The following is a 12958-nucleotide window of genomic DNA, read 5'->3' on the forward strand; positions in this document are numbered from 1 at the left end:
GTTTTAAAGCATTGCTTTTCATATTACTGTGCACCTTAATACGTTTCATTAAACCTCAGTAGCAGATGTTCCTCTGGGTCCAACCTTAGGCTCTATATTCAAAACTCAGCAAATAATAAGAGTAGGAGGGTAGATGTGGATTTTACCCCCAAACTGTGGTATCCAGATGTTGATACAATAGAATGATTTTTGAAGTCAATGCACATCTTGTTTGTCAAGATACAACTCTTCAAAAATGAGCATCAGAACAACACTCCTATTGAGCAAACATACCATATTGTTCCTATTTGCACTAAAATTACATGATTTAATAGAAAGATCTTGTTCATGTTATGCAGTTTACAGAAGCTATCTACACTTATAGATAATCAGTGGAACAATACTATGTAAAACACATTTGCCTGATTAGAAATGCCCTCCATTTTAGAAACAAAAGAAGGCTCTAAATTACAGATTTTGTCCACTACAACCAATCACACAAAAAAGCAATCAAAAGCAAACATTCATACGAATCAAGAGATGAAGGAATCAGAAATTTGCAAGAATGCATCATAGAAGATGGGAAATGCAAGGGTTTTTTGGGGGGATTTATTTACAGCAAATATATTACAATAAAAAAGCTGAACATGGCTCATATTGTGGTTGTGTAAAGAAGATACATATGCTTACACTGAACAGTTGTAATTCTCTTAGCAGTAACTGAATCAAATGTGTAGACTCAATACAAAAATAAAAAGTAGTACTGGGCAAAGGACACATTAACAGCATACATCTGTGGACGAGAGAGTTTCAATACAATCCAAAAAGAATACAGACAAGCGATCAGGATGGCAAGAACTTTTTAGATGAACATGTAGCCCACAACATAAGGCTGTCTGGCACCATTTAAGATCTGCTGAATTGAACACAGCGTCTTCAAAAGAACGTCATACAAGATTAAGACACAGAAAATGCAATTATCCTGGTGAACAATCTTGTTACTTTCTTTATTCCTCTTTCATATTTTATTCCCACAATCGTAATGTGTGTTAAAGAGGCTTCATGGCAGACAAATACAATGCAACAGCTGGAGGGTTTTGCCTGTCAAAGTGACTTGCAGCAAGAGACCTCTATGCTTTATACAGATACGTATCTCATGTGGGTTCTAGTACAAAGATCTAAGAACAACACATGCTGAAGCCTTATAATCTCTCTTCATTATCATTAGAATCCTGAATAAAGCAGGGTCCAAATTACTCCAAGGGAATCCAGGCTACAATGCAGCAAAACGTCTTCTGCAAGGTCACTATGATACATTAACAGTAGTAAACAGAGTTAATGCTACGTTAACCTTTTTACATTTTCATAAGTGGTTATAAAAACAGAAACTAGCATCTTCTAATCTGTTTACATTTCCTGAGCTTAGTTAAATCACAAAGGAAGGAAACTTATAAAAATCCCAGCTAGTCACCAGCAAATTAAAGATGTATGCAACTGGTTTGAAAATCTTTACATTCTCCCTATTTGACACAACGGCCCTTCCCTTTTCATTTAGGCTCCTATACAATGGCATATAGAGTTAAATTCACTAGCAGTGCTGGGATGCTATGGAACTGTTGGGCTTTTTGTCCTCTCTAAGTGCCTTTATGGTAGATTGTGAGATAGCATGTTCTGATTGAATCTTATGAGAGCACCCAAAACCCCTGCAAGTATTTTCCCCTCCTAAATGGAGAAGCACACCTTGTCTCCAGTTTGGAAAATAAAGCTTCCAGAAACCCAACCCATTACTGAAATTCTCATTTCCCATTTGTCTGTTTCGAGTGTAGTGGACTCCACTGTGCTCCCCAGTCTAATGAGCCACTGCCCCGGCAGCTGGTTTAGTATTCCACTGGGGGGGTGGGAGGGCTGTAAAAAAACTATGAAAATCTACACCGAAAAATGTGAGAGAGAATCTCAGCAATAAAGAACTCAGTGGCTTCTTCAAGAGCCAACACTACACCTTTGAGACAAGAGGGTATTCTATCCTCCGGGAGTCAATACGCATGTTTATTTCCGGTGTATAAAATAATTTGTGCCTTGGAGTAAAATCCAGATTTTGAGAATATACTGGGAACAATACTGCTCTTGGGCAGAGTGCTGCAATATTCAAATTCAACCTAACTGGCCTAGGTAGGTATACCATAGATTTGCAGAGGCATAATGCACCTGGGTTGGTATTTTTAAAATTATTATGATGTAATAGCGTGATTTTGCATTCTGGTGCAGATAGAAAAGGTTTAACTCCATAACTTAATTCTCAGAGCAGCATTTGTGTAGCTACCAAAGCAGCCAGAAAACATCTGTAGCTTTCCTTATAGAGTACCAGCTTTTCCCATAAGAATTACACTAAATCTCCTCTTTCCAACTGCAAAAATCTTTCCAAAGCCCATTCATTTTGCTACCCAAACTCTGCAACAGCACAGGCCGTCTCACAGCCATTGCAGAAACAGGGCTCAAAAATATCGAGCAGACACATACTAGCCAAAGCATTACATTGACTAGCCAAACCAATATTAAAATTGTGTCCCAATGAAGCCCTGTGTGGGATCAAGGACCTGCTGCTCATCTTACCTCTCCCCTCCCCTTACTTCTCCCCACCCCCTTTTACTGGCTGTCAGGAGGGAAGGTCAAGTGCCTCTGCCCTCTTTAATGTCACTGGAAGTCTGGACAGCACTGTTTCCGTCTCTGTCAGCCCAGCTGGTGGTGATCAAAGGAGCTGCTCAATCTCCTTCTCCTCGGGCTCCTGGGAGAAGCACCAACATCCAACTTCCCTTTCCGTGTGCGAGGCACATTTTTCCAGCTCCCCAATCAGAGCTGAGGGAAGAGGAGGATGGTGTTTCTGTGATGAGTGTTCTGCCTAATAATAAATGGGGTGCTTCTCACCAGTGTGGGAGAGAGTAGATTCAAACTCTGACCTGTAGCAGCCCTGCTCAGGGAAGACTGTTTTGCTAAGAGATGTGTAACTAACCTTCCCTGAGCTGGGCTGGTTCTGGCAGATGGTGCAGCTTCCTTGACTGTCAACAGCCAGGTGAGAAAGACGAAAATGTCAGAACTCCAGTGGCTCCCAACATCATTAAGGTCTTGATCCAAAGCATATTAATGTCCACCGGAGTCTTTCCGCAGACTTCAGTGAGCTTTGGATCAGGCCCTAAAGGTGAGGGCAGAGGGAGGTCAGGGTCGATGGAGTTGAATCTGCCAACACCAGGCCTGATTTTATCCCACAGAGCTAGAATTCAGATGAGTTGTTCTATTTTGGGATCAGACAGTGTGTTGAAGTGTTAGTGTATTGAAGTGTAGGATTTCAGAGGCCTGAGTCCTGGCAATAATGCTGTTAGTTACTGTACAAAACGAAAGTCAAGCTGAGCCAATCTGGTTGCCCTATGGGTGACCTTTAATTTACCAATAAAAAAGTTAAATAAATTAAATTAAACTTCAGTCAAATCAGAAACTAGCTTATTTATACAAAAAGCTCAGCTTTTTTCTTCTTTTTTTTTTTATTTAAAACCCCCTAGACCTTTAGAGATAGGCTGTTCTCTGTGTGGCTGCAACACAGAGCAAGTCTGGTCCCAAACCCAGCCAGAATGCAGCAGGTCACTAACAGTAGCAATAGTCACCCTACTGCACCAACCTCCACCATCACATCCATAGCAGTCCTATGACACCACAGCAGTATAGTCATGCAGAGTCACCGGAATGAATTTGGCCACAGCAGTGTCTCCTGCTTTCCCTATAGATGCTTTGCCTTTATCTAACCATTTTTTCCACAAATACTTCTTCAGCATTTACAGAGCAGTAGAAACCACCCTTCTGTGACAATGTTCTCTTCTACTGTCAGCATCTCTTGAGGAACACACGACTCTATTATTAATGTACGTAAGCACATATTTAGCTTCTGAGGATTAATTTAATTTAAAGAGATACTGCCATAGAATTATATCTTTTCCCTTAATTTATTTACTTTTGGAAGAGTATCAAGTAGGGAAGCTTGTATACAATGGCAGAGTCATATTAATAATAAAGATTAGATTATCCATTTTTCTCATTATAGCATTATGAGAGAATTAACATTGGTATAGTTCAAAGATGTATGTGGAGGTTTTACTTACTTTATAATTTATTCCTCTTCTATACGTTACTTTTCAGTAGCATGCCTGAAGCAGGATCAAATGAGAGACATGTAGTTTCTAACCACAACATACTCTGCATACAGGCTATTTTTCTTTGTTCTCTGGAAACATTACTTCCATTAATTCCTTCCTCAAAACATGATCCAAAAAAAATTTCAAGTACAATAAACCCAAACTTTATTGCTGGGTTATAGGTCAATGTAAACTGACCAGAATCAACACTCAACTAAAATTCTCTTTACAAAAGTCAGGATTGTTCAGTTACGTCTGCAGATCACAGACAGCTTCTTTCACCATTCATAAAGTCATTGGAATCACAAATTACTACATCTCCTTTGGAAGCAAACAGGACTAATAACCGTCGTCATCGTCCATATCACAGCCGTAATCTGAAACATATAGAGAAAAAGGTTTATAGAAAAGAAAATGTTCCCGAGAATAAGAAAAGTGCAATGAAAATATTACAGCTGTCAAACTATAAATTCAAGCAGTCTCTATGCTGTGTAACAAGTTGGTATGTTTTTAATTAACCAAACAACAAACTCATACATTTTCTTAAGGCTAAGGAGAAAATCTGCTATATGCTCTCCTTAATGAACTCAAAAATACTTGTGAGCCTAGATATATATGTTTAGCACTGCACTTATTAAGAAAGGCTCTATATTGAGCCTTAGGACCCTAATTTCACGGAGACTTGGCACATGGATATGCAAAATATTCAGCTTAGTTTAGAGGCTAAAGAGATCAAACTTGATTGTCAAAAGTAAATTGGAACATGGAGGTAGATAAATGGCAACGTGCATTACAAGGGGGCACGATTAACTAAACATGAGCGCCAAGAAAAAAATGAATTTGTTTAAATCATTGAAGGATTTCTAAACAGAACCTACCCAGACTCAAAGGCAGCTCCGGAACACCCTTCTGTGCCCAAAGATTCCCAAGAAGCAAAATGTCACCCAACAACAAACTTCAACTAGGACATCTGGCTTCAGAAGTCCTGGATCCAGTAGTACTACAAACAGAAACTCTTAGTGTATGTCTACACTGGAATTATAACCCATGGCAGGCTCATGTCAGCTGACTCAAGGCAGGGGCTACAGGGATGTTTAACTGCCATATAAACTTCTGGGCTCAGGCTGGCGCCCAGGCTCTAGGACCCTGTGAGATGAGAGGGTTGCAGAGCTCAGGTTGCAGCCTCAGCTAGAACGTCTACACCACAATTAAATAGCCCAGCAGCCCGAGCCCGAGTCAGCTGCAGTGTAGACATACCCTAAATGGCCAGTTGTGCCTCTTTGCCAATCATTACCCAGAATCCTTTCTGTGTACAGCTATTTAAGAGCAGTGCGGATTGCTGAGGTCTAGGGAAAAAACAAGACATTTGTACGTGCTTCTGTATAAACCAATTTCTTTTCTGCGTATTTCACAAATTAACCAGACAAAAATCTCCTTGTTGCAAAATGGACCCTAACTTTTACTATTATATGTGACTGTTTAGTAAATTTAATCTTTATCTTCCACCATCAATGTGGGGAGAGGTGGTGCAGGGTTTCATGCAGAGACACAAGCTAATGAATGCTCTGCAGAAAAAAACAAATGTAATCCACAGTGATTTGTACAGAAAGGGCGAAGTTCATCACCTGAATCTCCTGCAGTTCCCCTCCACTTATCAGGGAGGTCTAAGACCCATGAATAGACAAACAAAACAGTTCTTTTGCTGGCAGTACATTCTGAACACCTCAATTTTAATTCCAGCAACATTCCTAACTTATTTTTCTTAATAATGCAAATACTCAGCTCTTTCAGCTGCAGTAGAGAACCAGAGAGAGGGTAGTGCAATGTTCTCAGAATGCTTTAAAAATAGTAACACAAAGGAGAAAAAAATGCTCAGTGACCTTTAAACTACTTTGCGGGCTTTATTACTACTATTTTTAAACACAGATCCACCCACCCAGACGGGTGCACTTTCTTGGGAACATAATCCTAATAATAAACACTAGTGACAAAGTATTTTTCCTTTGGTTCAGAAATTATTTTCCAGTCAGAAATCAACCTAAAAGCAACACATTCCTTTATGATCAATCCATAGATATTACAAAAAAGCTTCATCAAAGTCTGCAGCTGAATTACCAGTGATGGGGAGGCTTGAACAATAAATCAATGCTCCAGCACAAACCTTCTTCCCACTTTGCTTTAGCGTATTGCATCATTCTATTTTAAGATAATTTTTGCATACATCCGAAGTTTAAAACGTAAGAGGAAGTTTCAAATAAAGAATCAATCCAGCCATGTCCAACTATGAAATACCACTGCAGAGAGGGTATCAATGTTTCCTATCAATACAGAAACCTGCTTAAATGATGGCTTCTGGTTAACATAAAAGTTGAGAGTCACAAGGGGGGTTTAGGTACCTAACTGCCATTTAGGCATGCAAGTCCAATATTTACATTCTCAAAAATCCCGCTCAAGCTGCTGCCTAGCCCTGTAGGGGCCCAGGTTTCCACTGGTAAAATCCCCTAGACACCTACATTTCTGCATGCACATAGCCACCTCAGTCTTGACACCACTGAGCAACTTACTGCCTAAGCTCCAGCAGGATTCACAAACTAGGCGTTCACCACCTATCATGTTGGGGGGCCAGCTTGGTAGATGTGCTCAGAGGCTGCCTTGGAGCACATCTACCAGATTGGGCCCCATGCAAACCATAGCCAGAGAAGTCGGTGGTGATGCTTCCCGGCCCGCCCCACCTTTTTATGTAATAACCCAGCAGTTACAGCACTCACACAGCATGTGGGAGACCCAGGTTCAAATCCCCACTCTGCCTGATGTGGAGTGGGGACCTGAATGCAAGTCTTGCACCTCCCAGGTTAGCGCCCTAACCACTGGTTTATAGAGTCATACACACACCTTCTCTGGCACAATGAATATATAATTATTTATACAAAGTGGCACAGCTTGAGATTGAGAGACACCCACTCCAGAACAGCTCATAACCCAGTGGTTGGGGCAAGCACCTGGGATGTAGGAAACCCACGTTCAAGCCCCTGTTCCAAATAAGGCAGCGTGGGTATTGGAACACAAGTTTTCCACATCCCGGGTCCACGCTCTAACATGAGGCCATTGGGGGTAAGCAACACCACCTCCTCCTCAGTTTTTCTCGAAGAAAGGACTGTCCTAGCTTATGCATCCGTAAGTCCAGGCCAGGGTTCATGGCTGTGAATCCGGAGTGGAGGTAGGCGTCCATCTCCCTTTGAGGGGCAGGGCTTAGGCCCCACCCTTCTCGTCAGCATTTCCTGCTGGCTAGCTTAGGCAGCTCCCTGCTCAGGGTGCTGGCTTCTGTGAAACCCCTTTTTTAGGCCCCTCACTGTCCCTGTGCATCATACAGGGAGCCTAGCTGCCTAACTCGGGGTCGTGAATTCCACTTGGTAGCAGGACAATGTAGGCACTGTGATGCTCAGCCTAAGTCCTCTTTGTGAATCCCACCCACAGACCTTAATACACACGTGGTTTAGTGAATAGAATACACTGGCTGTGATTCCCGTATCACAATATGTTTGGTAAAGTCCTCACTTCTCATGACATTTAACCCAGAGATGATGTTTGAAGACTCATCTAATACTGAGGGCTTGTCTACTACACCTGAGAGTTATTCCAGAATAAGGCAGAAAGTGAATTTAAAGTGGAGTAGCTATTCGGGAATAACCCGTGTGTAGACAAGCCAGTATCCTACAGCTAGGATCCCAGGATTTTATTATGGGAAGCCCTCCAGAAAGTTGCACTGTGGCATTAAGGGGTAAATCCTGCTTCTTGCTGCGGGAGTACGTGAGCCTCTAGGAGGACTCCTGCATGGTAGGAATTAGGGGGCAGGGGTGAAGAGACTGAGCAGAGGGATCTGCACATCCAGAGTGCTGCAGTGACACAGATCACCAGCCAGAACTGTTAAAGAAAAATGTAATTTGGATATCAAGTTTTTACTGAAAGCAAATAAAAAGATTTATTTACTGAAGTAAGAATCACCGTGAGCCAAAGCCTTGCTCTTGGTGTCTGACATGTTTAGCTGTTTGCTAAAGCTACCTTTTCATTATTAAAGAAAAAGCATTTTTAAATGTATGCTAAATTATCCTGTACGTGGGGTTAAAACCCCCAGCAGTGAGGAGGGGCCTGTGCAAGGCTCACTGCACCACCTAAGCCTCACCCAGGGGCTGTGCAGGGGATGGATGGACAGAGAAGCTGTGCAGGGATACCTGTGACCCCTGCCCCAGACACGCTGTGGAAAGGATCTCCATACCAGGCCTGTACAGTCCAGCATCACACCGATTAGCACTGTTCTAATCATACCCATCACCACTTTGGGTGTTCACATTTCATCTGGTACCTCAAGTTAACACTGCTGTGGCCTTTTTTTCAAAAATAGCTAATATTTTTTATTTCTCCAATAGCTCTTTAAGAATAAAGCAGCGGTTCTCAAACTGTGGGTTAGGACCCCAAAGTGGGTGTAACGCCAGGGCTGGCATTAGACTTACTGCGGCCCAGGGCCAAAGCCCAAGCCTGAAGACTTCAGCCCTTGGTGGCAGGGCTAAGGGTTACAGGCCCCTCGCCTGGGGCTGAAGACCTTGGGCTCTGGCTTTGGCCCCAGGGTGGGCTCAGGCTTCGGTCCCCGCTCCTGGGGTCATGTAGTAATTTTTGTTGTCAGAAAGGGATCGTGATGCAATGAAGTTTGAGAACCCCTGGAATAAAGAGTCCTTTACAAAGAACAGAAGTTGGTCTGGTAATTTCTGCGTCTTCACAATTGTGCACAGTCAATAGGTCGCACTATCTAAAATCAAGACCTACCATTTCCTCCCATTAACTGAAGTGCACTCATGCAGTGATCATCCTCTTCTTCTATTTCTTCTTCCTCAACTTCTTCCTCATGGTTATATGATACTGGTCCACTCTCTACCAGAACATTCTCTGGTTTTTCAAGCTCTGGCCCTTCTGTCTGTGAAACTGGAAAGGTTACCTGTGAACAAGAGAGGGGGATACTAAAGTATACCATTCCTTGTAGCCAACTCTTTTCCCTTAAAATCTCCAAATGAAAGGGTCAGAGCAGCTGGCACTATTGTCCTCTAACAAAGCCAAAGCCCAGCCTAAGAAGCTTAACACTTCTGGGGAACATTTAACGTCCACGGTGGAAAGTACTGTGAATGTGCACGAGAAAGAAATGTTCAGATTTCAAGTATTTCAAAGCCCCGCAAATACTCAAAGTGAAACAGTCAAATAGAGTGAAAGAAAAACACAACCCTCTCGCAAGTGCAAGGTAAAACTAGCTTAAGGTGCTTTCGCAGAGCTCTGTGGGGAAGCTTGCAGTGTTTTCCTTCATTATGTTTGGTTCAGATAAGGGCTATTACACAGTGGCACCGCTATTATCACTTTAATGAGAGCAAAATGCACTCTGATATCAGAAAAAAATGATGTGTATTAGTTTTGACAGATCAGGCTGGATTTTCTTGGAGCAGAATCCAGAGCGTGACAATAATTCTCATTAGACAACACTGTTAATAGTGTAATAGAATAACACATTAGCTACACAAACTGGCACCTCTAGGTTATCAGAACAGTGGGTTGGGAACTGGTGGCTCCGAGAACACATGCCAAGGGTCCACAAAGAGCCGACTGTTCACATGGTGCTGTCTACACTTTTTCAGAGATGAGGAGTCTGTCTTATTGCTGCTAAGGCCCCCAATTCAGCAAGGCTCGGCAGGAAATGGTTTCCTCATCTGGTGAGGAATATTGAGATTTTCAACATTTTTCCCATTCAGCATAGGGATGAATCCAAAACAGAGAGAGGGACCCATGCCAGAGCAGCCAATTGCCTGGTGGTCAGGGAACTCACCTGGGATGTGCTCTGCCACGTTTCGAGGAGGGTCTTGAACTCAAGTCTCCCACATTTCAGGTGAGTACCTTGACCACCAGGCTTACTGGCTATTCTGAGGTCAGGCTTTCAATCTCTCTTGTTGGAGATGTTCCACTTTGCACCAATAATTCGATAGGAATTGGAGCAGGGACTTGAACCTGGGTATCCCACATCCCAGGTGAATGCCCTGACGACTGGGCTAAGATGTCCTCTGGGAATGGGACAGCGAGGCAATACCTCCAGCGTAGGAGAGGGTAAAAAGACCTAGCAGCTGGGAAGAAATTCCAAGGAGCAGAGATGGGGACCAAGCATCAGGAAAGCACACGCAGTAGAAAATGAGGATTAGGCAACAAGGAGGCATTTGTAGAGATGATGAGAAGGAGAAAGGGGGGTAAAGTGGGAAAAGAGCATGAGCAATGGAGCAAGCAGGGAGGGAGGAAAACACAGCAGGGAGATGGAGACCAAAGGAAAAGCAAAAGAAGACACTGTCGCTGATTCTCTTGTGTCTGAGCTGTGGAAAGTAGAAGCCACGTGAAATTGGCTTCAGTTCCCTGATTCAGCACCACCGGACCCTAAGCCAGAGCAGGAAGGGCCTTGCTCTAATTGAGGTTACTGAAGTACTTCCCCCTGCAGCCGTGGAGCTCAGCCCTTCCAGGCCCCTCCCTCTTCTCCCCTTTACAGAGGGGAAGCTGACAGAGGAGGTAGCTATGCTGTCTCCAGCAACTCTATGATGCTGGATTTTCCCTTTTGTCCAGAGAATATCTCCAGAGAATCTGGCACAGTATGATTAACTCTCGCAGAACTGAGAATGTATATATTACTTGCCACTAGTCATCACCAGGAAAGACTGAAAAGATTGGGACTGTTTACATTCGAAAGAAGATGAATAAGAGGGGACATGTTAGAAGTATGTAAAATAATGTATGGTATGGAGAAGTCAGACTGGGAACTTCTATTCTTCCTGTCTCTTTAAACCAGAAGGGGACATTCAAATGAATTAAAAGGCAGCAAATTCAAAACTGATAAAAGGAAACACTCCTTCACACAGTATGCAATTAAACTGTGGAACTTATTGCCACATCAGGCCGTTAAGACCAAAACCATAGCAAGATTCAAAAAGGCATTAGCTATTTATATGAATAACAAGAATATCCAGAGTTATAATAGTTAATGTTAAACCACTTTGGAGGGGATATTAAGCACTAGGCTTAAGCCAAAGTAGAGGTTAGGAGGAAGATTTTTTGCACCTTCTGAATTATCCAGTGCAGGCTGCTCCTGGAGACAGGATCTGATTCAGCATGGAAATTCCTCTCTTATTTATTTGTGCTACAGTAACTCTTAGGGGCCCCAAACAAAATCAGAGCCCCATTGTTCTAGGCACTGTATGACATTGTAACGGAAAACCCCTATCCCAAAAATCTCACCATCTAATTACTCAAATATCAAATTCCACCCAAACCTGTGAGAAATCAAGCTGATCACACAGGCAAACTAAGGATTCCATCTTAGATTTTCTAAGGGCTTGTCTACACTTACAGCAGTGCAGCTGCGCAGCTCTGGTGCTTAGTGAAGATGCGCCCTATGCCAATAGGAGATCTTCTCCTATCAGTATAAGTACTCCTCCTCCCCAATAAGCCCTCCTGTCAACATAGCACCATGTGCACCAGGAGTTTGGTCGGTATAACTGCGTCGCTCAGGGCTGTGGATTATATAAATTTCATTAGACTGACGTACGTCTGTAGTGTAGACCAGGGCAAAGTCACCGAAGAGATTCCTCCAATAGCTCATTGATTGGTTACTGCACGCCCATTAATTTTAACAGGGACTGGGTACCCAAATCACAGAGAAAACAATCTCTATATAGAAATAAATCTTACTGTTATTTAGATTTGAATTCCTTTCCTTTCAGTTTATCATGTTTCACCCATCACCACTTTTCCCATATAGAATTATCAAACGGACAACTCCTAAGGTTTTAGGCAAGAGAAATAATAGACAATAGTTTCAGGAAAAACATCATCTTAATTTATACTAATTTTTATGCTAAAAGTTTCCATCTGCTCTAAAAATTTTCACTAAAGAATGGATGAATATAAAGGAGCTACAACTGATTCATTGTTTATTAAAATTGCACCATCCTAATTAAAATATGACCTTCTTCTAATTATCATGTCCATTTCCAGGCTGTTACAGCGCTAAAAATGTGCAGGTTTTTCTAATGAGCACAGCATAAAAAGTGAAAATGTATTTCCCCAGGCATTATATCAAACTGTTTCTTAAAATAATGTTTTAACCTTTTTAAAACAAGGGTGTCAAACAAATTCCTTTCACCAAACTTCCTGAATCAGTGTCCAGAAAATTTGAACTTTAGTATGGCTTTTAAACTCACATATTTTTATGGGGTTGTGGAAACATGTTAAATGATCAAAGTTAACTAGAACATTTTCAAAATGGTGTCAGATTTCAGAGTTATATAAAAAAAGATGAATGGCTGACTCAGTTTGTAAATTAGTAATATAGATTTTACATTGTTATGTAACAGTTTAGTCTCTGAATATGGACAACAATTTTAATTTACTGTACTTGTATACACATGTGTAAACATATTTCACAGAGACAGAGTGTGAAGGAGGAGAACATAAGAATGGCCCTACTGGGTCAGACCAAAGGTCCATCTATCCCAGTATCTTGTCTTCCGACAATAGCCAATGCCAGGTTCCCCAGAGGGAATGAACAGGTAATCATCAAGTGATCCATTCCCTGTCGCTCATTCCTAGCTTCTGGCACACAGAGGCTAGGGACACCATCCCTGCCCATCCTGGCCAACTGCTATTGATGGACCTATCCTCCATGAATGTATCTAGTTCTTTTTTGAACCTTGTTATAGTCTTGGCCTTCACAACATCCTCTGGCAAAGAGT

The 12958-nt window shown here is 42.1% G+C and overlaps 1 protein-coding gene across 4 annotated transcripts in view; it reads right to left on the reverse strand.

Annotated features, from left to right (window-relative positions):
• Positions 1–572: 572 nt before the first annotated feature.
• BRF1 (BRF1 general transcription factor IIIB subunit) overlaps positions 573–12958 on the reverse strand; it is a 227545-nt gene continuing 215159 nt past the window's right edge. For all 4 annotated transcript variants that reach the window (XM_074956371.1, XM_074956369.1, XM_074956372.1 and 1 more), the window contains 2 exons: positions 8976–9144; positions 573–4534 (listed from right to left, as the gene is read on the reverse strand). In XM_074956371.1, the coding sequence (XP_074812472.1) occupies positions 4497–4534; positions 8976–9144 (207 nt within the window). In that variant the 3' untranslated portion in view covers positions 573–4496. The remainder of the gene's footprint in view (positions 4535–8975; positions 9145–12958) is intronic.

The sequence above is a fragment of the Natator depressus genome, chromosome 6, assembly GCF_965152275.1.
Source record: "Natator depressus isolate rNatDep1 chromosome 6, rNatDep2.hap1, whole genome shotgun sequence".
In the NCBI taxonomy this organism is placed as follows: domain Eukaryota; kingdom Metazoa; phylum Chordata; order Testudines; family Cheloniidae; genus Natator; species Natator depressus.